This window comes from Corvus cornix, chromosome 15 (assembly GCF_000738735.6).
Source record: "Corvus cornix cornix isolate S_Up_H32 chromosome 15, ASM73873v5, whole genome shotgun sequence".
Taxonomy (NCBI): domain Eukaryota; kingdom Metazoa; phylum Chordata; class Aves; order Passeriformes; family Corvidae; genus Corvus; species Corvus cornix.
Genome location: NC_046345.1, coordinates 8,879,880 through 8,905,678, shown reverse-complemented (window position 1 = coordinate 8,905,678; position 25,799 = coordinate 8,879,880). Strand labels below are relative to the sequence as shown.

Here is a 25,799-nt window from a genome sequence, read left to right as displayed (position 1 = left end):
CAAAGCTGGGAAGGGACATTTCCCATGGGCACAGGAGCTCCGGGCACACTCTTGAGGCTGCTGGGGCAGATCAGAGCTGGTAAGGGAATGCTCTGTTGTGCTGCAAGAGGAGCTGCTGGGCTAAGGCTGCATTGGCTGTGTTTGCTCAGTGCCAGCCCACTGGGCTCATGTTCAGCCTGTTCAGGAGCCCAAGCACCTCTGGCCCTCAGGGAAGCCCCTGACCAGGGACAATGTGCCACTATGACCCCACAACAACAAGGAGCCTGAACCCATCCCCATCCTGTGTTGCCTGAGCAGCTGGCACCTGGCTGGCCTTGCCCCCTCCTCGCCGTGTTATTCATCCCTGGTGCAGGTGTCCTGGCCAGACTCACTGTGCCCAGCTGGGGACTGAGCACAGGGATGCTATCCCTGTTGCACTGCCTGGGGACATCTGTGTTCCCAGGTCACTTACTCACCCCCTGTCCTCCCCTCTCTCCTCTCCCTCTCCAGGTTCCCTGGTCCAGCAGCATCACTGAATCAGCCATCCTCGCTGTCAGCCAACGTGGGAGAGACGGTCAGGATCACCTGCTCTGGGGCTAGCAGCAGCTTTGGCTATGCCTGGTTCCAGCAGAAGGTCCCTGGCAGTGGCCCTGTCACTGTGATCTATGGGAATGACAAGAGACCCTCGGGCATCCCTTTCGTGATTCTCTGGATCCACATCCAGCTCCACGGGCACGTTAACCATCACTGGGGTCCAGGCCGAGGATGAGGCTGTCTATTTCTGTGGTGGCTGGGACAGCAGCAGTGCTGGTGACACAGATTTTCAAGTGAGGTACAGAGGAATTAAAAATGGACACTTTCTGTCCTTCTCATGGCCAAGCAGAGTTGTGGATGTGAGACTGGACCAAGATTTTGTCTCCTCCACATGACCATGGCTCTGAATTTCGCCCATTTTGTGTCCTCGAGAGTGGGAGGTGACTTTGTGGCTGGTGCTCACTGTCCTGCTCGCTACAAAACCCATAGCGTGGCTTTGTCTCCCACTGTCCTCTGACCTACTATGAATGACCATGTCTTCCTGCTGCTGCCTCTGTGCTGGGATACCTGGGGCTGGGCTCTGCTCCCCACTTGTGCCTTGTGGCCATTTTCCATGTCTGTTCTCCTCTGACTGTGGCATTCCCTATAACCTTATCCAGGCAGGTCTGTGCTCCTGGGACTCAGTCAGAGTCCTGGCTTCTCCCCTCTGTCCTCTCCCTCTCCAGGTTCCCTGGTCCAGCAGCATCACTGAATCAGCCGTCCTCGGTGTCAGCCAACGTGGGAGAGACGGTCAGGATCACCTGCTCTGGGGCTAGCAGCAGCAGCGATTATGGCTGGTTCCAGCAGAAGGTCCCTGGCAGTGGCCCTGTCACTGTGATCTACAACGATAACAACAGACCCTCGGGCATCCCTTCGCGATTCTCCGGATCCGGGTCCGGCTCCTCGAACACGTTAACCATCACTGGGGTCCAGGCCGAGGACGAGGCTGTCTATTTCTGTGGTAGCAATGACGGCAGCAGTGATGCTGCCACAGTGGCTCAGAGGATTGCTGAAGTGATAGAAAAACCTTCTACTGTGGCAGAGTTCAGTGATGAGTCCATACATTCCAGTGTCATGCATCAGGGTAGAGCTGCCTTCCTTACTGAACCCTGTCTTCTCCTGTCTCCTTCTCCAGCTCCCCTGGCCCAGGCAGTATTGCAAGTCAGCCATCCTTGGTGTCAGTCAGCCTCAGAGAAACTGTAAAGATCAGCTGCTCGGGGTTTAGCAGTAGCTAGACTTATGCTGGCTGGTCCAAGCAGAGGGTCCCTGGCAGTGCCCCTGTCACTACAGCAACAAGATACCCTTGAGCATCACTTTGTGATTTCCCTTGTCTGCCTCTACGGCCAAAGGAGCAGCATGGAAAGGCAGAGGCCGGTCTGGGAAGAGTGGTGTGGAGAGGTGTGTGCAGGTGTGTGGGGCTGGGCAGGCTGGGCACTGGCCCTCATGCTGCAGAGGCTGCAGAGGCTGCAGGATGCAGAGCCCTTGTGTTCCCTGGGGTGCTGCTGACAAGGGGGAGCGTCACTGGTGCTGGGGCAGTGCCTGCAGTGGGGGTGCTGTGGAAGCTCAGCACTGGTGGGGGGCCATGGGCTTGTCTGGGGCAGCTGCAGGCACGGAGCCCTGCGCAGAAGCCCTTGTGTGGGAAGGGAGTGGATGGAGGAGCTGATCTTGGCTAAGGTTGAGGGGCCTCTGCCCAGACAACTCGATGCAGCCTAGCATAGTCCTGTGGCATCTGAGAGACACTGGCTTGTGGTGTCTGAGCACGGAGCAGGACATGCTGAGTGGCCAAGGAAGCAGGTGGCCTGGAGCGATCTTGCTGCATTGCTGGGCTAGAGAGAAGGGGAGCAGTGGGACAGGAGCTGTCAGGAAATGTTAGGGGCCACATTTCCATGAAGGATCTGTGCCAGGAGAGCAGGCACATAAGAGGGTGTTGGTTGCCACAGTGTGAGGACATGGAGCTGGTGGGATTGTGCCATGGCCTGGGCCCCTCCTCTCCTCGTGGTGCTCGCCCACAGCTCAGGTGCCATGGCCAGACTTGCTGTGCCTGGATGGGGCCTGGGCACAGGGGCCCTGTCCTGCTGCCCAGGCAGATCTGTGCCCCTGGGACACTGACTGACCCCCATCTTCTCCCCTCTCTCCTCTCCCTCTCCAGGTTCCCTGGTCCAGGCAGCAGCAGTGAGTCAGCCATCCTCAGTGTCAGCCAAGGTGGGAGAGACCATAAGGATCACCTGCTCCAGTAGCAGCAGCAGCTATCCTTATTCTGGCTGGCATCAGCAGAAGGTCCCTGGCAGTGGCCCTGTCACTGTGATCTACAGCAATGACAAGAGACCCTCAGGCATCCCTTTGCGATTCTCTGGATCCTGGTCCAGCAACGTGGGCACGTTAACCATCAGTGGGGTCCAAGCTGAGGACGAGGCTGTCTGTTTCTGTGGTGGTGCTGACAGCAGCAGTGGCAGCTATGGGGTGTGGTGACAATGAGTACCTGTAAGTGAGTCAGACTCCAAAACCAGAGGAAAGATTTTAGCCCTTCTCCCTCCTGGCTGGATGTGCAGCTGAGGCAGAATCGTGTCCCTTCTGCATGGCCACAGAAGGGAATGTCCTGTCTTTGGTGTCGCACAGATCAGGAGGTGACTTTGCAGCTGGGGCCCATTGTCCTGGTCCCAACAAAGCTCTTGGTGCAGCTGTGTTCCTCACAGCCTCTTGCTACTGATGATCATGTCCCCACATGCTGCCAGAGCTGCCTGTGTGCAGCCATTCTGCAATGGGCTGGGCTCTGCTCCTGCAATGGGCCTGGGACCATGTCCCTGTCTGTTCTGGCCATGACAGCTGCATTCCCTGTAACCTTGCCCAGGGAGACCTGTGCTCCTGGGAGACTGGCTGATCCCCCTCTCCCCTCTCCCTCTCCAGGTTCCCTGGTCCAGGCAGCGGTTACTCAGCAGCCGTCCTCGCTGTCAGCCAACGTGGGAGAGACGGTCAGGATCACCTGCTCTGGTGGCAGCAGCTATGCCTGGTTCCAGCAGAAGGTCCCTGGCATTGCCCCTGTCACTGTGATCTACTGGAATGACGAGAGACCCTCGGGCATCCCCTCGCAATTCTCTGGGTCCTTGTTCGGCTCCACGGGCACGTTAACCATCACTGGGGTCCAGGCCGAAGATGAGGCTGTCTATTTCTGTGGTAACAATGAAGGCAGCAGTGCTGGTCAGCACGGTGGAGGAACCCTCATGGCCTGTGTTCTGTGTGTGTCTCTGGGCCACTCTGGTATCTTGGGATGTTGGGTCCCAGGGCCCCATCCTGCTGCCCAGGCAGGTCTGTGCCCCTGGGACACTGACTGAGCCCCGTCTTCTCCCCTCTCTTCTCTCCCTCTCCAGGTTCCCTGGTCCAGGCAGCGCTGACTCAGCAGCCGTCCTCGCTGTCAGCCAACGTGGGAGAGACTGTCAGGATCACCTGCTCTGGGCTTAGCAGCAGCTATGCTTATGCTGGCTGGTATCAGCAGAAGGTCCCTGGCAGTGGCCCTGTCACTGTGATCTATCGTGATAACAGACCCGAGGGCATCCCTTCGCAATTCTCCGGATCCTTGTCCGGCTCCACGGCCACGTTAACCATCACTGGGGTCCAGGCCGAGGACGAGGCTGTCTATTTCTGTGGTGGTCTTGACAGCAGCTCTGTTGGTGTAGTGACAAAGGGAGGTTTTCAAGTGAGGTCGAGAGAAATCTTTTCTACTCACAAACAAGCAGAGTTTTGGATGTTGTATTGGGGCAGGTTTTGTCGCCTCTGCGTGACCATGGCTACACAGGTGCCCCCTTTTGTGTCCCAGAGCACTGGAGGTGACTCTGTGCCTGAGGACCATTGTCCTGGTCCCTACAGAACTCATGGTGTGTGGCCTTGTCCCCCATCCCACTGCCTCTTGCTACTGATGACCGTGTCCTCCTGCTGCTGCCACCAGAGGTTCCTCTCTGCTGGGATGCCTTGGGGTGCAATGGGCTTGGATTTGCTCCCCAAATTCACTGGTGGCTGTGGTTGCACCCATTCTCCTCTGACTGTGGCTTTCCCGATCCCCCTGCCCAGGAGACTGCCATGTTCCTGGAACACTGAGGGTCCCCCTTTTCTCGCCTCTCTCTTGTCCCTCTCCACATTCCCTGGTCCAGGAAGCATCTCTGAGTCAGCCGTCCTCAGTGTCAGCCAATGCTGGAGAAACCATCAAAATCTCCTGCTCCGAGGGTATCACTGGCTATGCCTGGTCCCTGGCAGTGCTGCTGTCACTGTGATCTAGGATAGCACCAAGGGGCCCTCAGTGCTGCTGCAGGACACTGAAGTGACATGGCTCCTGGAAGTGAAGAGCTGTGGTGTGGCTACTTGTTCTTGCCCTGAAAATGTCTTGTTCTGTGGTTGCTCAGAGGAGCTGGGACAATCCCTATCACGATCTCTGGACATTCTGGTCCCTGCCAGTCCCTGCCAGTTCAGGGCTGATGCCAACTCATCTCTGGTGACAGCACCTGTGCCAAAGGACCCTGTGTCTGTGTGAGAGGCTCTCCCCTGTGAGCACGGGCTGCCGTGGGCAGGGTGCCTCACAGAAACCTGAAGGTTGTGGCCAGGGCTGGAGGAATGTCTGGACCTGGTGGAAGCCGTGGCAGGGGTGAGAGGCAGCGAGGGCAGAGTCCTGTGCCGGGCTGGGCTCTGGGTTCCTGCAGTGCTGTCCCTGAGGCCCTTCTGGTCCCCACACGGTGTCAGTGTGGCCCCACTGCACAGTGCTGAGGCTCACGGGGCGCGCAGGAGGCAAAGGGGCTGTGGCCAGCCGGGTGCCAGCGGGTGCCAGCGAGGTGCAGAGCAGCCCCGCAGGCTCCTTGGCGGCTGCCGTGGGCCGTGCTGTGGGCAGGAGGCAGAGGGGCTGCCCCTGGCCGGACAAGAGTGGACGTGCTACGTGCTCGGGACTGGTACAAACCCCGGCCCAGCTCCACCCACGGTTGCTGCAAAGCTGCTGGAGACCCTCAGCTCACCTTGAATTTGGAGGAACTGGGGGCTTGAATTTCCTTAGTGTTGTGGAGCCTTGAAGCTCCTGGTCTTGGTGTGGTTCCCATTCCCTTTCAAAGGCCCATTTCTCTGCTCCACAGCTCTCTTGAGGCAATTCAGAGAGGCCCAGGGTGGCAGCCTCGACTGAAGCAGGATGTGGTTTTCCCAGCTGCTCTGTCCCTGCTGCTGATCAGCGCCCAGGGAGCACAGTGCCCCGGGACCAGGATCTCCAACCAGCCTTGGGTGCTCGAGGGCAGCTGGATGTGTCCCCATGGGCAGGCGGGGCTGTCCCCTGCTCTGTGCACAGGAGCTCCTGGTGCAGCGAGGCCATGGTCCTACTGGGCAGGAACAGGCTCGGGGTGGTCCCTGGCTCAGCTGAGAGCTCATCAGCCATGCTGGGGAAGGAGCAGGCAGCCCAGAGCGATCTTTGGTGGGCCAGAGGTGCCTGCAGTATGTGGGGGTAGCAGTGGGACAGGAGCTCCAGGGACCATTGGGGGCCACGTATCCATGGAGGGCCTGTGCCTGGGCAGGTGGGGAGCTCAAAGTCCAGGCAGGGTTCAAGGCACAGCCCCATTAGGCTGAGGACATGGAGCTGGTGGGACTGCACCATGGCCTGGGCCCTTCTCCTCCTTGCAGTGCTTGCCCACAGCTCAGGTGCCATGGCCAGACCTGATGGGCCAGGACAGGGCCTTTGGGCACAGGGGCCTCATCCTTTCCTTGGGGAGGTCTGTGCCCCTGGGACACTGACTGACTCCCATCTTCTCCCCTCTCTCCTCTCCCTCTCCAGGTTCCCTGGTCCAGGCAGCAGCAGTGAGTCAGCCATCCTCGCTATCAGCAAATGTGGCAGACATGTTCAGGATCACCTGCTCAGGGAGTAGCAGCAGCTCTGGCTATGCCTGGTTCCAGCAGAAGGTCCCTGGCAGTGGCCCTGTCACTGTGATCTACAACAATAACAACAGACCCTCGGGCATCCCTTCGCGATTCTCCGGCTCCGGGGGCACGTTAACCATCACTGGGGTCCAGGCCGAGGACGAGGCTGTCTATTTCTGTGGTGGTGAGGACAGCAGTGCTGCTCAGGAATGAGGCACACTGCAGGATGGTTGCTGCTGACCGCAGATACTGGAGGATGCTGTTTCTGAGGAATGAGTCTAAATTTCATGGAGGAACCATGGCCCAGGCAGGTGGTTGCTTAAAAGCTATACAAGGTCCACAGCACAGCTCACCAGTGTGAGGACGCTGAGCTGGTGGGATTGAACCATGGCCTGGGTCCCTCTTCTCCTCGTGGTGCTCGCCCACAGCTCAGGTGCCATGGCCAGACTCGCTGTGTCTGGATAGGGCTTCTGTGCACAGGGCTACATCCTGCTGCCCTGGGAAAGCTGTGTTCCTGGGGCTCAGATTTCTCTCCTTCTTCTCCTCTCTCTCCTCTCCCTCTCCAGGTTCCCTGGTCCAGGCAGCGGTGACTCAGCCATCCTCGGTGTCAGCCAGTGTGGGAGACACCGTCAGGATCACCTGCTCTGGGAATAGCGACAACTATTATGGCTGGCATCAGCAGAAGGTCCCTGGCAGTGCCCCTGTCACTGTGATCTATGCTAATGATAGGAGACCCTCGGGCATCCCTTCACAGTTCTCTGGATCCACATCCGGCACCACGGGCACGTTAACCATCACTGGGGTCCAGGCCGAGGACGAGGCTGTCTATTTCTGTGGTAGCTGGGACAGCAGCAGCTATGCTGGTGAAGTGACAGATTTTCAAATGAGGTGCAGAGGAATTAAAAATGGAGATTTTCAGTCCTTCTCATGACCAAGAAGAGTTATGGATGTGGGGCTGGGGCAGGTTTTTGTCTCCTCTGCATGACCATGGCTATGAATTCCATTTTTTGTCCCAGAGAACAGGAGGTGACTTTGTGGCTGGGGACCATTGTCCTTGTCCCTACAAAACTCATGGTATAGCTGTGTTCCCAACCTCACTGCCTCTTGCCACTGTTAACCATGTCCTCCAGCATCTGCCAGATCTGCTTCTCTGCTGAGATGCCTTGGCCGGGGCTCTACTCCTCAAATATGCTGGTGACCGTATCTGGGTCCATTCTCTTCTGACTGTGGCCTTCCCTTTAACCTTGCTCCCCAGGCAGGTCTGTGCTCCTGGGACACTGACTGAGCCCCATCTTTTCCCCTCTCTCCTCTCCCTCTCCAGGTTCCCTGGTCCAGGCAGCAGCAGTGAGTCAGCCATCCTCGGTGTCAGCCAACGTGGGAGAGACTGTCAAGATCACCTGCTCTGGTAACAGCTACAGCGATTCTGGCTGGCATCAGCAGAAGGTCCCTGGCAGTGGCCCTGTCACTGTGATCTACGATAATACCAAGAGACCCTCGGGCATCCCTTTGCGATTCTCCGGATCCACATCCGGCTCCTCGGCCACGTTAACCATCACTGGGGTCCAGGCCGAGGACGAGGCTGTCTATTTCTGTGGTAGTGCTGACAGCAGCAGTGCTGGCTATGTTGTATAGTGACAACAAGAAGTAGGAAGTGAGGATTCCAAAGCTTTCCTTACTCCAAAACTAAAGAAAAGACTTCAGCCCTCCTCCCTCCTGGCTGGCTATGGGGCAGGTCCCTGTCCCCTCTGTACAGAAATGGCTGCAAATGTCCTTCTTTCCTTATCCCACAGAACTGGAGGCTCTCTTGCTCTCCCTCATGTCTGAAGGTCATTGTTCTTATCCCTACAAAGATCAGTGTGGCTTCATTCCCAAACTCATCACTTCTTGCTACTGATGACCATGTCCTCCTCCTGCTGCCTCTGTGCTGGGGTGCCTTGGGCTGTGTCACTGTGATCTATGGCAGCAACAACAGACCCTCAGGCATCCCTTCACAGTTCTCTGGATCCACATCCAGCGCCTCAGCCACGTTAACCATCACTGGGGTCCAGGCCGAGGACGAGGCTGTCTATTTCTGTGGTAGCAGGGACAGCAGCAGTGCTGCTGATGTGGGTGATGAACCAGTGAGTAATGGGGAAGTGAGGCACAGAACCCAGTGTCAACAGAGGAAGGTTTTGAGCCATTTTTCCTCATGGCCAAACAAAGCTGTGACAGTGGAGTTGAGGCAGGTCCCCTGCCCGAGGACATGACTGTGCACAACAAGGCACAGGAGGTGACTCTTTCCCCTGTCCCTATAATAGGAATGGCACTGCCTCATCCCCAGCCCTGTTACCTTTTGCTTCGCTAGCCCTCTTGCTGCTCTGCTGCTGAAGCTGCCGCTGCTGCATTGCTCTGGGCCAGCCTGGGCTCTGATTGCCCCAAGTTTCTGTAGCCATGACCGGGTCCCTCTCCCTCATTGGACCATTGGGCTCAGGAGCCCTGTGGCACTGCCTGGGCAGGGATGTGCTCCTGGGGCAATGGCTCACCCCCATCTTATTGCCTTTCACCTCTCCCTCTCCAGGCTCCCTTGTCCAGTCAGTCGTCCTCGGTGCCAGCCAACCTGGGACAAACTGTCTGGGTTATGTGCTCTGGGAGCAGCAATGAGTATGGCTGGTTCCAGCAGAAGGTCCCTGGCAGTGCCCCTGTCACTGTGATCTACTGGAATGACAGGAGTCCCTTGGACATCCCTTGGCCATTCTCTGGTTTTGTGTCTGCCTCCAGAGGATCACTGGTGTTCAAGCTGAGGAAGAGGTTGTCTATTACTGTGGTAGCTTCGAATCAGCAGCAGTGCTGATCTCATGGTGACACCAAGCCACAGGCAAGTGAGATTTTGAGTGTCAAAAAGGCCGGTTTTGGTGCCTCATTCCACTCCGCCGGGCATGACCACCTCTCCAGCTTTGGACTTCTCCTTTCCTTTCCTGGATGTCTTCCCTTTGTGTTCCATGTCTCAGGGCTGTGACTCTGAGCATGATGTGGCACTGGAGCAGGTTTTCCAGAAACTTGTGGATGGCCCATGCCTGGAAGTCTTCAAAGCAAAGTTGAATGAGGCTTTGAGCAACCTGGTCTAGTGAAAGGTGTCCCTGCCCATTGCAGGGGTGTTGAACCAGATGGCCTTTAATGTCCCTTCCAACTCAAACCATTCTATGATTCTATGACTGTGTCCCCAGGGATTGGGCCCTGGTGCTGCAGAAGCCCTTGCCTGCGCTCATCCCCCCTGCCCAATGTCCATGTGAGGGGCAGAGGAGCCTGGGGCAGTGTTAGGAGCTGCAGCCCGTGGAGCTGCCCAAGAACACCTTTGCCACATATCTGCTCCACAGCCTGAGTCCTGCCCAGGGCCCAGCAGCTTTGCAGCCACCCTGGCAGCTCAGGGCTGGGCGTGTGGGCATTTGCCAGAACATGGGAGCCTGGGGTACTCTGGCTGGGCATGGAGAGCTTCTGCTGCAGCCCATGGCTCTCATATGGCTCTGGCTTAGCTGTCCCCAGTGTCCATGTCTCTGCAGCAAAACACCTTGACCTGCTCTGGGAGTAGCACCAATGCTTATGGCTGGTTCCAGCAGAAGGTCCCTGGCAGTGGCCCTGTCACTGTGATCTACAGCAGCACCAACAGACCCTCGGGCATCCCTTCGCGATTCTCCGGAGCCACATCCGGCTCCTCGAACACGTTAACCATCACTGGGGTCCAGGCCGAGGACGAGGCTGTCTATTTCTGTGGTGGTCAGGACAGCAGCAGTGATGCTGCCACGGTGACATGCAGCAATGGGGAAGTGATGCAAAAACCTCCTGCTATTGCAGACATCAGTCAGGAGTCTCGGCTGTGCCTGCTTGATGGGGAATTAGGTCCCCACCATGGCCCTGCCCTTGCTGCCCTGCACTGAATGTGGCTGTGCCTGGTGTCCCAGCCTGGTGTCCCCTTAGAGCCCCAGGTCTGTGCCTGTTCCCTGGCATTTTGGGAGGGGATATACAGCACTTGGGAACGCACTCATCTCCATGGCCACATTACCCATGGCTGGCAGAGGAGGAGGAGAAGCAGGAGGAGGCTCTCACTCTTCTGGCTGGGACACCAGTGGTGATCAGGGCCATGGTAACTCCCAGCATGGGAAAAGAAAGACACAAGCCCACTGTTGCTCCAGTGGCACACTCTCAGGTGCTGCTTGCTGCTTCCCAGACACAATGTGGAGCAGCATCTGTGCCTTTGTAGCAGTTCCTGCCATGGGACATGTGCCCTGCTCCAGCAGGTCCCCTCTGTGCTGCTCGCAGGGAGACAACCCTGCAGCCCTGCCCTGCCCATGCCGGATGAGCTCCTGGTGCCCTGAGTACCCTGGGGACAGCATAATCAGGGACAGGGAGGGTCCTGGGGGAGAGGGATATTCCTGTGGTGCATGCAGCTACTCTTTGTCTGGGTTGGGACTGCCAAAGATAGCCACAATCCCTGTGCCCCGAGTCAGAGCAGGGCTGGCCAGGGGCTGCCCCAGCTCTGGCTGCCTCTGCTGAGCACCAGCACCTTGGGCTCATGATCAGCTCATGGGGAGGCCTTGCTGGACCCCGGGGCTCGGTGCTGGCCTGCTCCCATTGTTCTGGGGTGTGAATGTCTGGGAAGAGCAAAAATCTTGGTCTTGAGTGGTGGATCTCAGCTGTCAGAAGAAGAGTCAGGGGCACAAAAGCAGGAGAGCAAGGGGGTATTTTAGGGACCTGGAACACTCATGGGAGGAAAAAATGCCAAACATAAGTTGGGCAATTGTGGAGCTTGGCATTATTCCAGCCCCATCACTGGGAGCTGCAGGTGATCCTGTATGCCCTTCCCCTGTGCCCAGCTCTCCCTTCTCCTTAGGCACTGCAGCCACTCAGCCTGGTCTGGGGACAGGGGCGTCTGTGCTGTTGGGTTTCAGGCTCAGAGCTGGGAGGTGTCCCCGCTTTGTGCCTGGGGACAAGCCCTGCTGCATCTGGGGTGGAGGGGCTGGGTGTGGAGCGGGGAGGGATGTGCGGAGAGAGGCGCAGGCAGGATCCGGCCGTGACCGCAGGGTCGGATTTGCATGGAGGGGGCATGTCCTGGGCGGGCAGGGGCTTAAAAGGGAGTCAGGGTCCACGGCACAGCCCCATCATTCTGGGGACACTGAGCTGGTGGGATTGAACCATGGCCTGGGTCCCTCTTCTCCTCGTGGTGCTCGCCCACAGCACAGGTGCCATGGCCAGACTCGCTGTGCCTGGACGGGGCCTTTGGACACAGGGGCCCCGTCCTGCTGCCCAGGCAGGTCTGTGCCCCTGGGACACTGACTGAGCCCCGTCTTCTCCCCTCTCTTCTCTCCCTCTCCAGGTTCCCTGGTCCAGGCAGCGGTTACTCAGCCGTCCTCGCTGTCAGCCAACGTGGGAGAGACGGTCAAGATCACCTGCTCTGGTAGCAGCTACAGCTATGGCTGGTATCAGCAGAAGGTCCCTGGCACTGCCCCTGTCACTGTGATCTACTACAATGACAAGAGACCCTCGGGCATCCCTTCGCGATTCTCCGGATCCAAGTCCGGCTCCACGGCCACGTTAACCATCACTGGGGTCCAGGCCGAGGACGAGGCTGTCTATTTCTGTGGTAGCTATGACAGCAGCAGTACTGCTGCACAGTGACACAGAGCAATGGGGAAGTGGTACAAAAACCTCCTGCCTCAGCCATCCCTTGGAGCCCCAGGACTGTGCCCATCCCCCGTCATTTGAGGAAGTTATGACCTCGCAGCAGCGCTGCCATGTCCCATGTATGTCCCATCTGCCTGCAGGCAGATTTGTCCTTTCACTGTTCCCTTGACCACAGATGGCCATGCTCCATGTCACTGGCTGACCCCCATCTTCTTCTCTCCATCTTCTCCCTCTCCAGGTTCCCTGGTCCAGGCAGTGCTCTGTCAGCTCTACTTGGGGATGGGACAAGCCATCAAAGTCATCTGCTCCACAGATGGCAGCAGCTGTGACTGGTACCAGCCTAAATTTCCTGGCTGTGCCCCTGTCACTGTGATCTACTACAATGACTTGGGACTACTGGACATCCCTTCACAATTCTCCAGATCCCCGTCCAGCTCCATGAGTACAGTACCCATCTCTGGGCTCCAAGCCCAGGACAAGGCTGTCTGTTCATGTGGTAACTACAAGAGTGGCAGTGATAATGTTACCATGGTGAAATGGAGCAATGGAGAAGGGGTACAACGTTCTCCTGCCATGGCAGGGGCCAATTAGGAGTCTCTGCTGTCCCTGTTTGATGGTGGGGCAGGTCCCTGGCACGACCCTGCCCTTTTCTGCCCTGTGGTGAATGTGGCTGTTCCCAGTGACACAGCTCCATCGTTACAGCCCTTTCCTTGTCATTTGTGGATGAGAGCAGATAGGATAGAACTGAATAGAATATTTCAGATGGAAGAGGCCTTCAATGATCACATAGTCTAACTGCGTGGCCACTTCAGGGATGACCAAAATGTAGGGCATTGTCCAAGTGCCTGTGTAACACTTGCAGGCCTGGGATATCATCTAGCTCTCTAGGAAGCCTGTCCAGCGTTTGCCCACACCCTCAATAAAGAAGTGCCGGGATGACCTCCCAGCAGCCCTGTCCCTGCCCTGTGCTCCAGAGCTACTCCTGATCTCCCTGGCTGGTGCCCAGGGCCCTGCCAGCTGCCTGCCTGCCCAGCACCCAGCCCAGCTGTGCCAGGAGCTCCTGGACCATCACTGCAGGGGGCTCAGCTCTCTGGAAACAGAGGAGGTAGAGATGGACCCTCTGTGCCCTCTCTCTCAGGGCTGAGCAGAGCTGTGGGCTTGAGGCAGCTTTGTGTCCCCACTCCATGGCCATTGGCTGTGAATGGCCTCCTGCTTGCCCCATGCTGTGCAGGAGGTGACCCTGCTGCTGTGCAGTGCCTGGCATTGCTTTGTCATCAGCCCCATCACCTCATGCTCCTGCCAGCCACAGCCTCTTGCTCGGCCAGGTCTCCTCATGGGGTCCTGGCCTTGGGCTCAGGCCTTGGGCTCAGTCTGGGGCAGAGATCCCTCTGTTCCATCAGGACCTTCTGGCACAGGAGCTCTGTCCTGCAGCTCAGAGAGGGCTGTTCTGGGACACTGACTGACTCCCTTTTTTCCCCTCACCCTCTCCACATTCCCTGGTCCAGGCTGCATCGTTGAGTCAGCCATCTGTGGTGCCAGCCAACGTGGGAGAGACTGTCAAGGTCTTCTGCTCTGATGGCAATGCCAAAAGCTACTTCAGCAACACCCTGCTGCATCCAGCACAGCCTCTGTGCTCCTCCATGCCTCTCCCCAAGGATAAGAGCAGGATAGAAGAGTCCCCCTGTTTTGTCCTCCCAGAAAATGAAACTGAAACCTCATTGAAGCCTGAGAAATGCTCAGAAAATGATCATCCACAATAGAGGGCACTGGCTCAGCCAAATTCTTTGCATAGACAATTTCAGTGATTTTTTTCTTTTTTGGATAGTTTCTGGCTTTGCACCAAAGCATAAACTTTCCCAGAGGCAAAGCAAACCTCTGAAAGAGAAAGTGTCTCAAACCACAAAATCTTCAGTGTCACCTGTTTTGTAGTGAGCTATTTATATAGTTCCTGTGACTCAGAAAGTTCACTGACTCTGCTTCTTTCTATAACCACTTGCACAAACCACACCGTGTGAATATCTGGGGGTTCAATTTACGTTGGTGCTGTTGGCATTCAGTGGTCCAAGCTGAGCACTGAATCTGCCAATCTGTGGGATTGGCACCACACTGGGAAAATGCTTTTCAAAGCAGCAGCCAAGCCTTTACAGGGAAATTTGAAGTTTACTGGTTTTAGCTGAAACTGATTCTGGCTCACCCCTTCCTTGGCTATCACAGCTCTATGTAGGCATCTCTGCTTTTTGCCTTTTCATATTTTTAGGGTAAATATTAATAAAAATAAGTTGCCTGAAGAGACCTTCAGCTATTAGCTCCTTTGCTGGTGGTGGGAGCTGCACTGAGAGCCGAGCCAGGACCAAAACCCCACAGATACAGCTGTGCCCACACCTCCATCCTGCTGTGTCCATCGGGACATCTCCATCCCATCACCTTCATTCCACTGCATCCATTGGGATATTTCCAGACCATCCTCTCCATCCTGCCACATCCATGGGGCCCAGGATTGCTCTGCCATGAGGCAGGAGGTTTTTGTGTGGCCCTGTGTCACTGTGTGGTGTATTCGGGGCCGGGACGACGTTGACCGTCCTAGGTGAGTCGCCGACTTCCCCTCGGTCTTTCCTTCCCCACCGCGGAATTTTGACATTTTGTCGATTTTTGGTGATTTGGGGTGTTTTTTCTCGGACTTGGCGCCGGGCTGGGGTCTGCCACCCGTTCGGGGCCAGGCACTAAGCCCGGCGCTGGGGGCTCTGTCTCGTCCCTGCGGACTCTGACGACTCTGTGCGCGCCACTGAGGATTGGGGGGTATTTTCTCAGTCAAAAAGTCTTCAAATTTGTCCAGGAAATGTGTCTGAGGTTTCAGGGGGAAGGAAACTCAGTTTTAGGTCTGTAAAAGAGGTGATTTTTGTCTTTGTCAAAGAAATTTGTCAGTCTAAGTAAGTTAAGTCCTCAACTCTTAGTCCTGAGGACTAAGTCTGTCACCCCTGGTGAGGGGCAGGGATGCTTCTGCGGGATCCCATGGCCAAGGGTGCAGGCGCCATGAAAGGACAGCCTGTCCTTGGCTGTGAGCAGCCCACAGCCACCCCTGACTTCACATTAAAAAAGCATGTCCCTGGAATCTTAGATAAAAGATTCCAGGGGTATCTTGAAGAACCCGTCATCCAGGTAAGAAGTGTCAAAAATGGAGATTATTGTGCTGAAAATGCTGCCAGAAATGCCATTTGTCTGTCTTTGTCTGTAATTTTTAAAAGAATTTGGCCAGAAATCCCAATTTGAACCAAATTACTCAGGGCTAAGATCGAGAAAAAATGTTCTTTGACCATTTCTTCATCAGAAAGTATTTAATGATGGAGTCATCCTGGTTTTTGAATGGAGATAGAGATAAAAAAAGAGGTGAAGATAGAAATAGAGACAGTGCACATTGGAGAAGGCAGCAGAACCACCTCAGAAAGACCAAATATCTTTTTTCTGTTCTTCCTTTGGGTGATTTTTAGTGGTAGTTTTTCAGAGACAAGTCAGGAAATGTCTGAAAGCAGAACTGGGCAGAAAACAGGAGGGTTTGTCTGTGAAATCTTGGGGTATATTTTTAAAAATTGCCTTGTAAAAGGAGAGAAATGGCTTTAAGGCAAAAAATTTGAGATTTAGGGATATATATATATATATATATATAAATGTCTTTTTATATATATGAGCTATAGAAATGTATAAATATTCATGTTAAATGCATTTTATAGAATTATACATCTATTCACATGATATGGACTACATAAGTATGTATATTGTGCACTTTATATGTATTATGTATATTAGCTGTATGTATCTATAATATGTAATACGTATATGCGTGTGTATGTATATATACTGTATATAAAACATATATACAAGTATATATGAGATGTATGTATATGTATATTACACATATATGCACATATTTTATATATATTTTTATATATATATATATATATATATACACACATATATCCCAAATTTAAATACATTACAGTTATGCATTTTAGGCTCTTGACTGCGGGGAAAGTGGGGAGTTTCTGGGTAGTGCCAGCAGAGCAGGCAGGGGCTGTGGTAGGGGACAGGGCCCTCTCTGACCCCGCACCACTCTCGTCCCTCGCAGGCCAGCCCAAGGCCGCTCCCACCGTCCACCTCTTCGCGCCATCCTCTGAGGAGATGACGTCCCTGGGCAAAGCCACCCTGGTGTGTCTGATGGAGGACTTCTACCCGCGCTCCGTGACAGTGGAATGGGTGGCTGATGGCAGCACCATCACCAGTGGTGTGGAGACCAGTCAGCCCCAGCGGCAGAGCAACAACCAGTACATGGCCAGCAGCTACCTGTCGCTGGACGCCAGCAAGTGGCAGAGTTACAATTCTGTCTCGTGCAAGGTCAGGCACGAGGCTGGAAATGTGGAGAAGACCGTGAAAAGATCCGAGTGCTAATAACCCCGCCCTGCCAGCCCTTGCTGGCTCCCTCCCTCCTCCCCACTTCTGGGAACAGCGGCTCCCCCGCTGCAGATGTCTCTGCCCATGTCCCCCCGTCCCCTGCTCCTGTCTCCCCACTCTGAGTGTCACACAAATAAACACCGACACTGAACTAGCGCTGGCTCAGCATCCCTGTCTCTGTGTCCTTCCAACGCGCCCGCTCCCCACGCTCTGCCTGGCCCCAGCCCAGTGGCACCACTATGGAGGGTGGGATGGGAACATATACACGTGTACACACACACTCATATTGCAGGGGCTCTGTGAAGCTTTTGCTCAACTCTGGGGGGCCCAATGAAACCCCCTGGCGCTGCCAAGACCAGGGAATGAGCAGCCTGGGGAACCTCATGCGCTCATTGAACACGTGGCCCCGGCTGTGCCATCCTCGACCCTTGCTCGTTGGCCTCTGGGCGCCCGGTGCCTTGCAGGCACATGTGGCCTGTGGCAGAGGCATGGCCAGCCATGTCCCTTTGCCGCCAGGCCTGGCTCTGTCCCCATTTCTCACTCACCCCCCTGCTTCCTAGAAATGGGGGTCCTGGTGCAGCTGCCAGTTAAGCACAAGCACCAATCTGTCCATCACACCCTGTGCCACAGCAACACAGGCTCCTGCACGTCACACGCCCTGTCCCCATCCCCAGCACAGCCCTGGGGAAGTTTCCCTGCAGCCCTGCCCATGGAAGGGCTGACAGCCATGGCTGTACTGAAAGCACCAGTGCTCTGCTGCTGTCACCCCATCAGGGCAGCCTGAAGCCACACCAGGGACAGGGGCTGCGAGCACCCAGCCACGCTGTGTGCAGTTCTGGGGGAGGTGTCCCACACCAGCCTCTTGGGAAAGGGGGGGATGGCCCCCCCACGCCCCCCACCAGGCTGTGCCAGTGGAGTGCCTTGCACCACCAGGCTTTGGGTTGCCACATGTCCCTGCAAGTGTCTTCTGGGGACACAGAATCATAGAACCCTAGAATGGGTTGGGCTGGAAGGGACCTTTAAAAGTCATCCCATCCAAGCTCCCTGAAATGAGGGACATCAACAGGGACATCAACAGATCAAGTTGCTCAGAGCCCCTTTCAGCCTGACCTTGAATGTTTCCAGGGATGGGACATCCACAGCTTCCCTCAGCTACCTGTGTCAACACCTCACCATTCTCACAGTAAAAAATTTCATAATTTTATCTATCCTAAATTGACCCTTCTTTAGTAAAGAAACATTATTTCTTATCCTATTGCATCAGAGCCTGATAAAAAGTCTGTATTCTTCTTTCCTGTAAGCCCCCTTCAAGTCCAAAAAGGCTGCTATAAGGTTTTGCCAGAGCCTTCTCCTCTCCAGGCTGAACAGCCCCAACTCTCCCAGCTTTTCCTCATGGCAGAGGTGTTCCAGTGCTCTGAAATCTTTGTGGCTTCCTCTAGACTAACCCAAAGAGGTCCATATCCTTTTTATGTTGTGGGATCCAGAGCTGGACACAGCACTGCAGCTGGGGCCTCACCAGAGTGGAATAGAGGGGGAGAACCCCCTTCCTCAACCTGCTGCCCTTGTTGGTTTTGATGCAGCCCAGGACCCATTTGACTTTTTGCGCTGCAGGTGCACATTGCCAGGTCATTATCCACTGATTCCCTCAAACGCTTTACAGCAGGACTGTTGTCAATTCCCTCATGCTCCAGCCTGTATTGATATGAGAGCACAGTCCCCATCTGCTTTTTGTCAGGGAGCTAGCAGCAGGCCCTGACCCCACCTGAGCTGCCAAAAGGCACCTCATGCTCCAAAGCAACTTCATTGCCTTTAATCCCTCTTTATCCTCCTCCTCAGCTGGGCAGATGAGGCCTTGCCGTGGAACAGCCCCATGCACAGGGCAAACCCTCTTCCCATCACCCTGTGCAGGGGACCAGGCTGATGGGGACAGTCACCATGTCCCTTCCCATGTGTGGGGTGACAAGCTCATGGTTTTCCCAGGAAATCCAAAGTTCCACCACTACAGAGAAAACCCCATGGCTATTGCTGGCCTCAAGGAAGGAGCCAGCAGCAGGATGCTCAGGGAAAAGAAGGAAGGGCCGGTGATGGAGGGATCTGTCCCACTTCATTTCAAGACAAGCTTCTTTAACACAGTTTCCTGAGCAGAGAGAGCCCGCTGTGGCAGAGGTGCAGGGCTGGCTACTGGGGGCTACTGGGCTGTGGTAGATGGTCCTGGAGTTGAGGGTCCCTGCAGCACAGCCACATCCATCCATCCATCCATCCATCCCAGCTCACTGATGGAGAATGTGAGCCCAGAGATGGCAGCAGCTCCTCCACACTGCCAGTGATCGCCTTCCTTGCCCAAGCAAGGTTATTCCCTGGCAAACCCCTGCCTTTGGCATTTCATCCCCAGCCTTGTGGTGCTTCCAGGAGAGCTGCTGCCAGGGACTCTGCCAGCCAGAAATGCCCCAAGGACCGAGACCTGCTGCCAGGAAGGATGTTCACTTCTTTTCCACTGGAAATATCAAGGCTCAATAATTATCAATTCCAGCAGTTATTAAATCACCTCAGCAGTGGCTGAGGCTGGAGTGAATGACAGGTAACACAGTACCACCATCCCAGCTGTGATGCCAGATTTTACCCTGAGAAATGCCTCATTTCGGGGGGGGGGGGGGGGGGGCAGGCAATGGAGGAGGCTGGCAGGGCAATGTTTTCCACAGATCCTGAGATTCATCTTGACATTTCTGGAGTAAAGCCCATTCCTTGGTCACAGAACACCGGCCCCAGCTTTTCATGGGGTGTTTGGGGCATGGGCTGGGGTCTCGCTTCAGCTCAGGTCTGTGTGGGCAGAGCACAGGCACATCTCTGACTCAGGGGGCAGGAAACCTCACTAATTATTGATTAAAAGATTTTGCTACATCTTTTCCATAAGAAATGACTGTCAAGAAAAAAACCTGATTAATTATAGATCAGTGGCCCTGGCCCCTCCAGGGCTCCCATCCTCCCCTGCTGCCAACTTGGCAAATTCCCAGCCAGAGTTTTACCCTTAACAAGCCTTCAACAGGGCTGGAGAGCCTCAGCTGGGAATCACAGAGGGATGGAGGGCCTGATCCATCCCCTGGCAGGGAGGGAAGCAGTGTCTGGGAAGAGCAATCTGGATCCACTCCTCCACCACCCTCGTTGGGGGTATCTGGGGAGCAAATATGCTGAGCAGAACTGAAACCTCCCTCCCCGCCTCAGCTGCAGCTCCTGCTCTTACTCTGCCGGCTCCTGCACTGCAATTTTAACAGTCATTTATTTTCTCATTTTACCCACTTGCCAGTAATTTTGAAATGAGGGGGATCTAATTTAGTAAATGAGATGCTTCAGGAGGGCTTTAATTAGCTGCAAAGAGAAGCAGTGGATCCTAGGGAGGGTTGGGGCTTGGTGAGAGCTGATTTCCCAGGCTGAGGCTCCCAGGTGGGGGCTTAACAAGGCTTTGAGGGGGCATTTGATAAACCCTGGGGGTCTGGACACCTTGGGCTCGGAGGAGCCGCACAGCTGAGAACAGAGTGAGGGATGCAGGAATGAAGGCAAAGGAGTGTGGGACTACAGGAGCTCTTGCAGCCCTCATCCCCAAACCACTGCCACAAACCTCGAGCCCAAAGCTCTGCTCTGCTCCCCAAACCCTCCCTGGGTCTCCTCCATGACCACCACCTTTGGCCACATTTGTCCCCAAAAAGCAGCCCTGACTTGTTTTTTATTATTGTACATCACTGGGTGATTTCCCCAGGCCAGGCAAGCCCCAACGCCTCGTGCCAGGAGGAGGTGGGGTCTCTCTTTGTGAGGACGTGGCAGGAGCGGAGCGAGTGCACCTGGAGCTGATGAAACACCTCGTCTGGAGAGCCACGGGCGGCGTGGCACAGCCCGAGGGGAGGGGACGGCCCCGCCTGGCCCCAGCGCAGCTGTGGCCTCACAAACAGCCGCATTCCTGGAGGCAGCAGGGCTGAAACTCGAAAGCAAGAGCAGGGGCCCAGAATAGCCCCATCCCGGGCTGGGGGGAGTGCGGCAGAGCCAGACCCACCGGGGGCAGCAGTGGATGGCACAAGTCCCCTCACTTTGGTGCTAAGTCTGTGCCAAGCCCGGGTGACACCCGTGGCCTCTGGCTGAGCCAGGGGGTGCAGCCCCTGAGCACCTGGAGGGGCAGCCGCTGGTTCCTGCACCCCATCCTGACATCCCCCCGCTCACGTAGCCATCTTCTCTGAAGGACTTGGGGAAAGGCCATGCAGAGCCCAGATTGTGCCACGCCAGCACTAGCCCCCTGTTTTCCCCCAGCCAGCCCCACCGTGCAGCTGTGCGGCCGTGGGACATCCCCTGGCTAAATTTACTCCTCACCCACTACAGTCCCCAATCAGAAATTCGAAAGGCCGCCCCAAAAAAGGAAGCGAAACTGTCTCCAGTGGGTGCTGACGTGTGAAGGCAAGTGAGCGCCACGCGGCCAAGCCTGAGTCGGCTCAGCCCTGAGATGGTGCCAGCTCTGTGCACCAGCTCACTGGGCTCTCACTTTGGGGGGTCATCACCTTGTGGGGACACCAGCCCCTGAGACTGGGGGGTCTTGGGGTGGCATGGTGCTGCCCAAAATTGGTGGGCTGGGTGGTGGTGCTGGACCAGGGACCCACCGGGGGCTGGTGCCAAGGCTGGTGGGACTCTGTGCCATGGCAGGGTGGTGTCCCCAGGCCGGGGTCACCCTTCCTGTCCCCTGAAGGGTCCCTGACAGGGCGCCCAGTGGGGTCTTGCCTGACAGGGTGGTCCCTGCCGTGGTATGGGATGTCCCAGCTGCTGCACACATGCACACGCGCGTGTGTGCGCACACACTGCACACATATGTGCAGACACGGACACAGACACCCCCCTCCAGTGATCCCGGTGCATCCAGCCCCTGGCTGGGCACCACTGACCCCGCACCTGTGGGCTTTGAGGCCAGGGAAGACCTGACACTGCTCGCATTGTGGCCTTGTGTCCCTGTGCCACTGACACAGGGGGACCAGGCTGGCCAGCCTCCTGCTGCTACCCTGCTGTCAGGTCACCCCGAATTTACTGTCTCATTTACTGAAATAAACTGATCAGTCCCTCCCTGCTGCCAAGGCAGCCCCTTCACTGGGGTCATCCCTCAGTCCGAGCTGTTGCAGGGTACAGGGGCAGCCTCCAGGTTCACAAAATATGGGGCAGGTTTCCCCAAGTCTGGGAAATAAAACACAGGTTATAAATTAATAAAATATATGTTATAAATTAATGAAATACAAGATATAAATTGTAAAATACAAGTAATGAACGACTAAATTGTATCAAACACCCCTGTGCAGCCCTGGGTCAAAGGGCTGGGTCAAAGCTGGAGACAGCCAGAGAGCATGAGACCAAGGTTTATTGCCCTGCAATTGAAAGAGAATTACATGAAATAAATAAATGTTTGAGGCTGGTGTAGTCGAAAACACAACCCAAGCAGTCAAACCCATTTGTGAAGACGAGAGCAATCATTTGCATAACTGTGTCAAAACAGCAACTGCCAGGGCACACAGCTGGCAGGAAGGTACCCCCTTGCTGGGGGTTATTTAGACGTGTATGAAACCCCACCAGAGCCTGGGGGAGAGCCCAGTAAACAGCCTCAAAGAGAAGTGCCCGGGCTTGTAAGCAGATTGTAAACAAGCTGAACCAACTCAAAAATAAACACCTTTCAGCTGCTTCAAAATATTTATCATCTCAAGTTTATTGTGGTAATAAAAAACAACCCCCAGCAGAGCCTGAGCCTGGTCTGGGCACTCAGCAAACCCTTGTTTTCTCTCATATTTGAGGTAAACAGCTGCTGATCCCCAGTCAGGTATGCTGATAGAGAAAGATTTGATTGCAGGGCTGGTGCTCCCCATCTGGAGAAATGTGGTCATTGAATTGCAGACTTTGTTAAGACTCCCTGGGTGGGACTTTTCAGTTTAATGTTAAGAAATTTCGTGTTAAGAACGTTAGTGGCTTGGTGACAGCAAGGCAGTGGCAGTGGTGGCTGAGAGGTGTGGTGGGGGTGGCTACCGGGGTCCTCACCAGGCCCTCAGGAGGGACCAGAAGCATTTGGCTCACCCAGTTAGGGAGGACTTTTAGCCAGATTTGCCTTTTTCCCTCTCCACAGCCAGCGTGGGCAGAGCAGACAGCGTGAGGGAGAGTGGAGGGGAACATGGGGTGCACTGTGGGGCGGGAGCCTGCACCCCGTGGATGTGGTGTTTAGGGACATAGCTGGACCTGGCAGTGTCAGTATGACCTTAGACAGCTTTTCCAGCCATAAGGTTTCTGGGATCCTACCCCAGCCAGTGACACCCTCACCGACAGCTCCCCACCCTGTGCACATGCTGCCAGCCCTGCGCCAGAGCCACAGCCGTTCCCCTTCCTCTGCAGCCACTGTGGGGAAAAACACCAGGTTTAAACATTCCTGCCATGTTTTGGGCACTTTTGGCGGGACCCCCCGGGCTGGCTCTGAGCAGGGGGTGTGGATGCGCATCACAGCCCCCAGGTGAGCCAGGCACTCACAGGCAGCTGTTTTGACCGCAGTCCCGCGGCTTGGAAATAGCCCTTGCTAAAATTACAGCCCGCCAAAACCGAGAGCCCGCCAAAACCAAGAGCCCGCTTCGGCCAAACACCAGCTGGGAGCCAGGAATAGCCCTGGCCTCGCCATGCTCCATTGCCTTGGCACAAACTTTCCAGCACGTGGCACCCCGAGCATCGCTGCCGTGCAGCGGGCAGGGCGAGAGCGGGAAAAGCTGGCTTTTGGCCCCCATTCAGCAGTGGCTCATGGGAGGGGGGTGCATTCCCATGTTCTTTCCCAGGAAGCCCAGCATTCCCAGCAGAGGCACAGCACCTCCCCAGATTTTGGGTCCCAGCAGGGCTGCCCAGTGTGCTGAGCCTTTGGGGTGGTTCTGGTGTGCAGCTGTATGGTCTCTGCTGGCAGACCCTGCCTGGTGCCACTACCATCCTCTGCTGGGGACAGCACAGCCAGCCAGGATAGGTCCCCCAGGTGATGAGGACCCTATGGGGTGCCTGCTCCCAGAGCTACTGCCCAACATTTTGGTTCCCAATGCCTTTGGGATCCACAGCCTGTGCCCTCCATGGTCCCCCCTGGGCAGGCACCTGGTCCCACTGCCTGGGGCCTCTCACACCCTGGCCTGGTGCTGGAGTGGACTGGGGGCCTGCAGCCACGTGGGGCTCACCACAGCAAACTGGGCCCTCTGTAATCCCCACTGTAACACTCTGTTCCCACCAGCTGGGGCTGGGCCCTGCCTGGGCTGGACCTGGGCATGTCTGTGGGGCAGCTGCCCTGCGGCCTTTGGGCACAAGAGGCTGGAGCTGGGCAGTGCAGCTGGAAATGGTGGGACACAAATGGACATGGGGGCACAGACAGCATGGAGGACATGAGAACATGGAGGGGCAGGGGACACAGGAGGGGACATGATGGGACATGGCAGGAAGAGAGGGCAAAGTAGGGGGGTGGTAGGGCACAGGGAGCATGGGAACACTGAGGCTAGGGACATGAAGATACAAGGCACAATGGCATCGGGATGTGGGGAATACTGGCAAGAGGCCATGGAAGCCAGTGGCACAGGAGATACAGGGGCCAGGGGCATGGCGACACAAGGAAGAGTGGTATGAGGACACAAGGGACAGCAGCAGGAGAATATGGGACACAGGGGCAGGAGGACAGGGGTGACAGTGACATGGAAACAGTGGCATGAGGACAAAGGGGACAAGAACATAGGGAACGGGGCAGAGGAGAAAAGTGAGTGAGGACATGAGGGGATAGGGACACAGGACACAGGGGACAGGGGCCCAAGGATACAAAGGAAAGGGCCCCAAGAACACGGGGAACAGGGACAGCAGGACAGAGGTGGCAGTGGCAGAGACGGGGGCACAAGAACAAGGGACAGAGGGAAACGGGACCCAGGTGGCAGTGTCAGGGATGGGGACAGAGGGACAACGGCACGGGCGGCAGGGATGGGGACGGGGAGAGAGGGATACGGAGCACGGGTGGCAGTGTCAGGGATGGGGAGAGAGGGACACGGGGCGCGGGCGGCGGGGATGGGGATGGGGATGGGGACAGAGGGATGGGGATGGGGACAGAGGGGTGGGGACAGAGGGATGGGGATGGGGACAGAGGGATGTGGATGGGGACAGAGGGATGGGGATGGGGACAGAGGGACGCGGGGCGCGGGCGGCGGTGGCGGGGCGTGCGGAGGGCGCCCCCTGGCGGCGGCCCGGCCGCTGCGGGCGGCTCTCCGTGCGCGTGCTCGCGGCGCCCCCGCGTGTCCGGCGTGTCCCCATGTCCCCGTGTCCCCATGTCCCCGTGTCCCTCGTGTCCCCGTGTCCCCATGTCCCCATGTCCCCGTGTCCCCGTGTCCCCGTGTCCCCATGTCCCCGTGTCCCGCGTGTCCCCGTGTCCCCATGTCCCCATGTCCCCGTGTCCCCATGTCCCCGTGTCCCCGTGTCCCCGTGTCCCCGTGTCCCCATGTCCCCGTGTCCGGCGTGTCCCCGTGTCCCCGTGTCCCCGTGTCCCCGTGTCCCCATGTCCCCGTGTCCGGCGTGTCCCCGTGTCCCCTTGTCCCGCGGCTCCAGCCCTGAGCTCCGGGGGATCACATCCCTCCGGCCTGGCTGTCGGCGGGTCTGCGACGGGGGCCCTCCACGCACGGAGAGCTCCTTGCAGCGAGGGCTTCACCCCAGGGGGATGCTCAGGACCCCCGCACCCACGGGTGCTACGGCCACCGCCGGGGCTGGGGGCTCGAGCCCTGCACTGGCAGTGGTTCCCTCCAGAAATGATGAAAAACCTCACCCTGCCCCGCTCTTCTCCCAGATAATGGTCTGTGCTCTTCACCCATAATTCAGGAGAAGATGGGAACATGCCTGGAGCTCCAGCACATTAATTATGAACCACCCCCCCCCCCACGCAGCCCTGCCCCGGCAGCGCCGGCAGCTGCAGTTATTCCTGCCAGCACAAAATGAGCTCCGTGGAAAGATCCCTGTGTCCTGCACAAGCGCACTGCAGGTGCCGTGTTCCCAGTGACGCCCCCATCCCTCCAACAGCCAGCCCCAGCCCTGGGGAAAGCGACGGGGCAGCGTCTGCAGCACAGGGACCGCATGGATCGTGAGCCAGGGCCGGGATTTGGCTCTCTCCTGCCCGCCTGCGCCACCACGCAGGGGACAGCCCGGAATGCCACCCAGACACCACCCCCAGCTCCCTGCCCACTGACCCCACGGTGCCCCACGAGCACCTGCCCCAGATGTCGAAG

General features: G+C 56.6%; 1 protein-coding gene across 48 annotated transcripts in view; it reads left to right on the top strand.

Annotated features, from left to right (window-relative positions):
• The window catches only part of LOC120410843 (immunoglobulin lambda-1 light chain-like), a 34,237-nt gene extending 17,545 nt beyond the window's left edge, over positions 1–16,692 (top strand). For 2 of the 48 annotated variants that reach the window (XM_039561115.1, XM_039561113.1), the window contains exons 3-5: positions 7,870–8,051; positions 14,628–14,665; positions 16,202–16,692. In XM_039561115.1, coding sequence (XP_039417049.1) covers positions 7,870–8,051; positions 14,628–14,665; positions 16,202–16,521 — 540 coding nt within the window. In that variant the 3' untranslated portion in view covers positions 16,522–16,692. Of the gene's footprint in view, positions 1–877; positions 884–1,238; positions 1,539–1,701; positions 1,712–1,849; positions 1,854–2,508; positions 2,570–3,456; positions 3,573–3,917; positions 4,046–6,427; positions 6,630–6,787; positions 6,860–7,049; positions 7,053–7,367; positions 7,372–7,838; positions 7,843–7,869; positions 8,052–10,022; positions 10,202–10,847; positions 10,852–11,290; positions 11,298–11,533; positions 11,640–11,773; positions 12,066–14,626; positions 14,666–16,201 lie in introns of those variants that run through there. The other 46 variants (XM_039561119.1, XM_039561121.1, XM_039561129.1 and 43 more) reach the window with 44 other exon arrangements.
• The last annotated feature ends 9,107 nt before the right edge of the window (positions 16,693–25,799 follow it).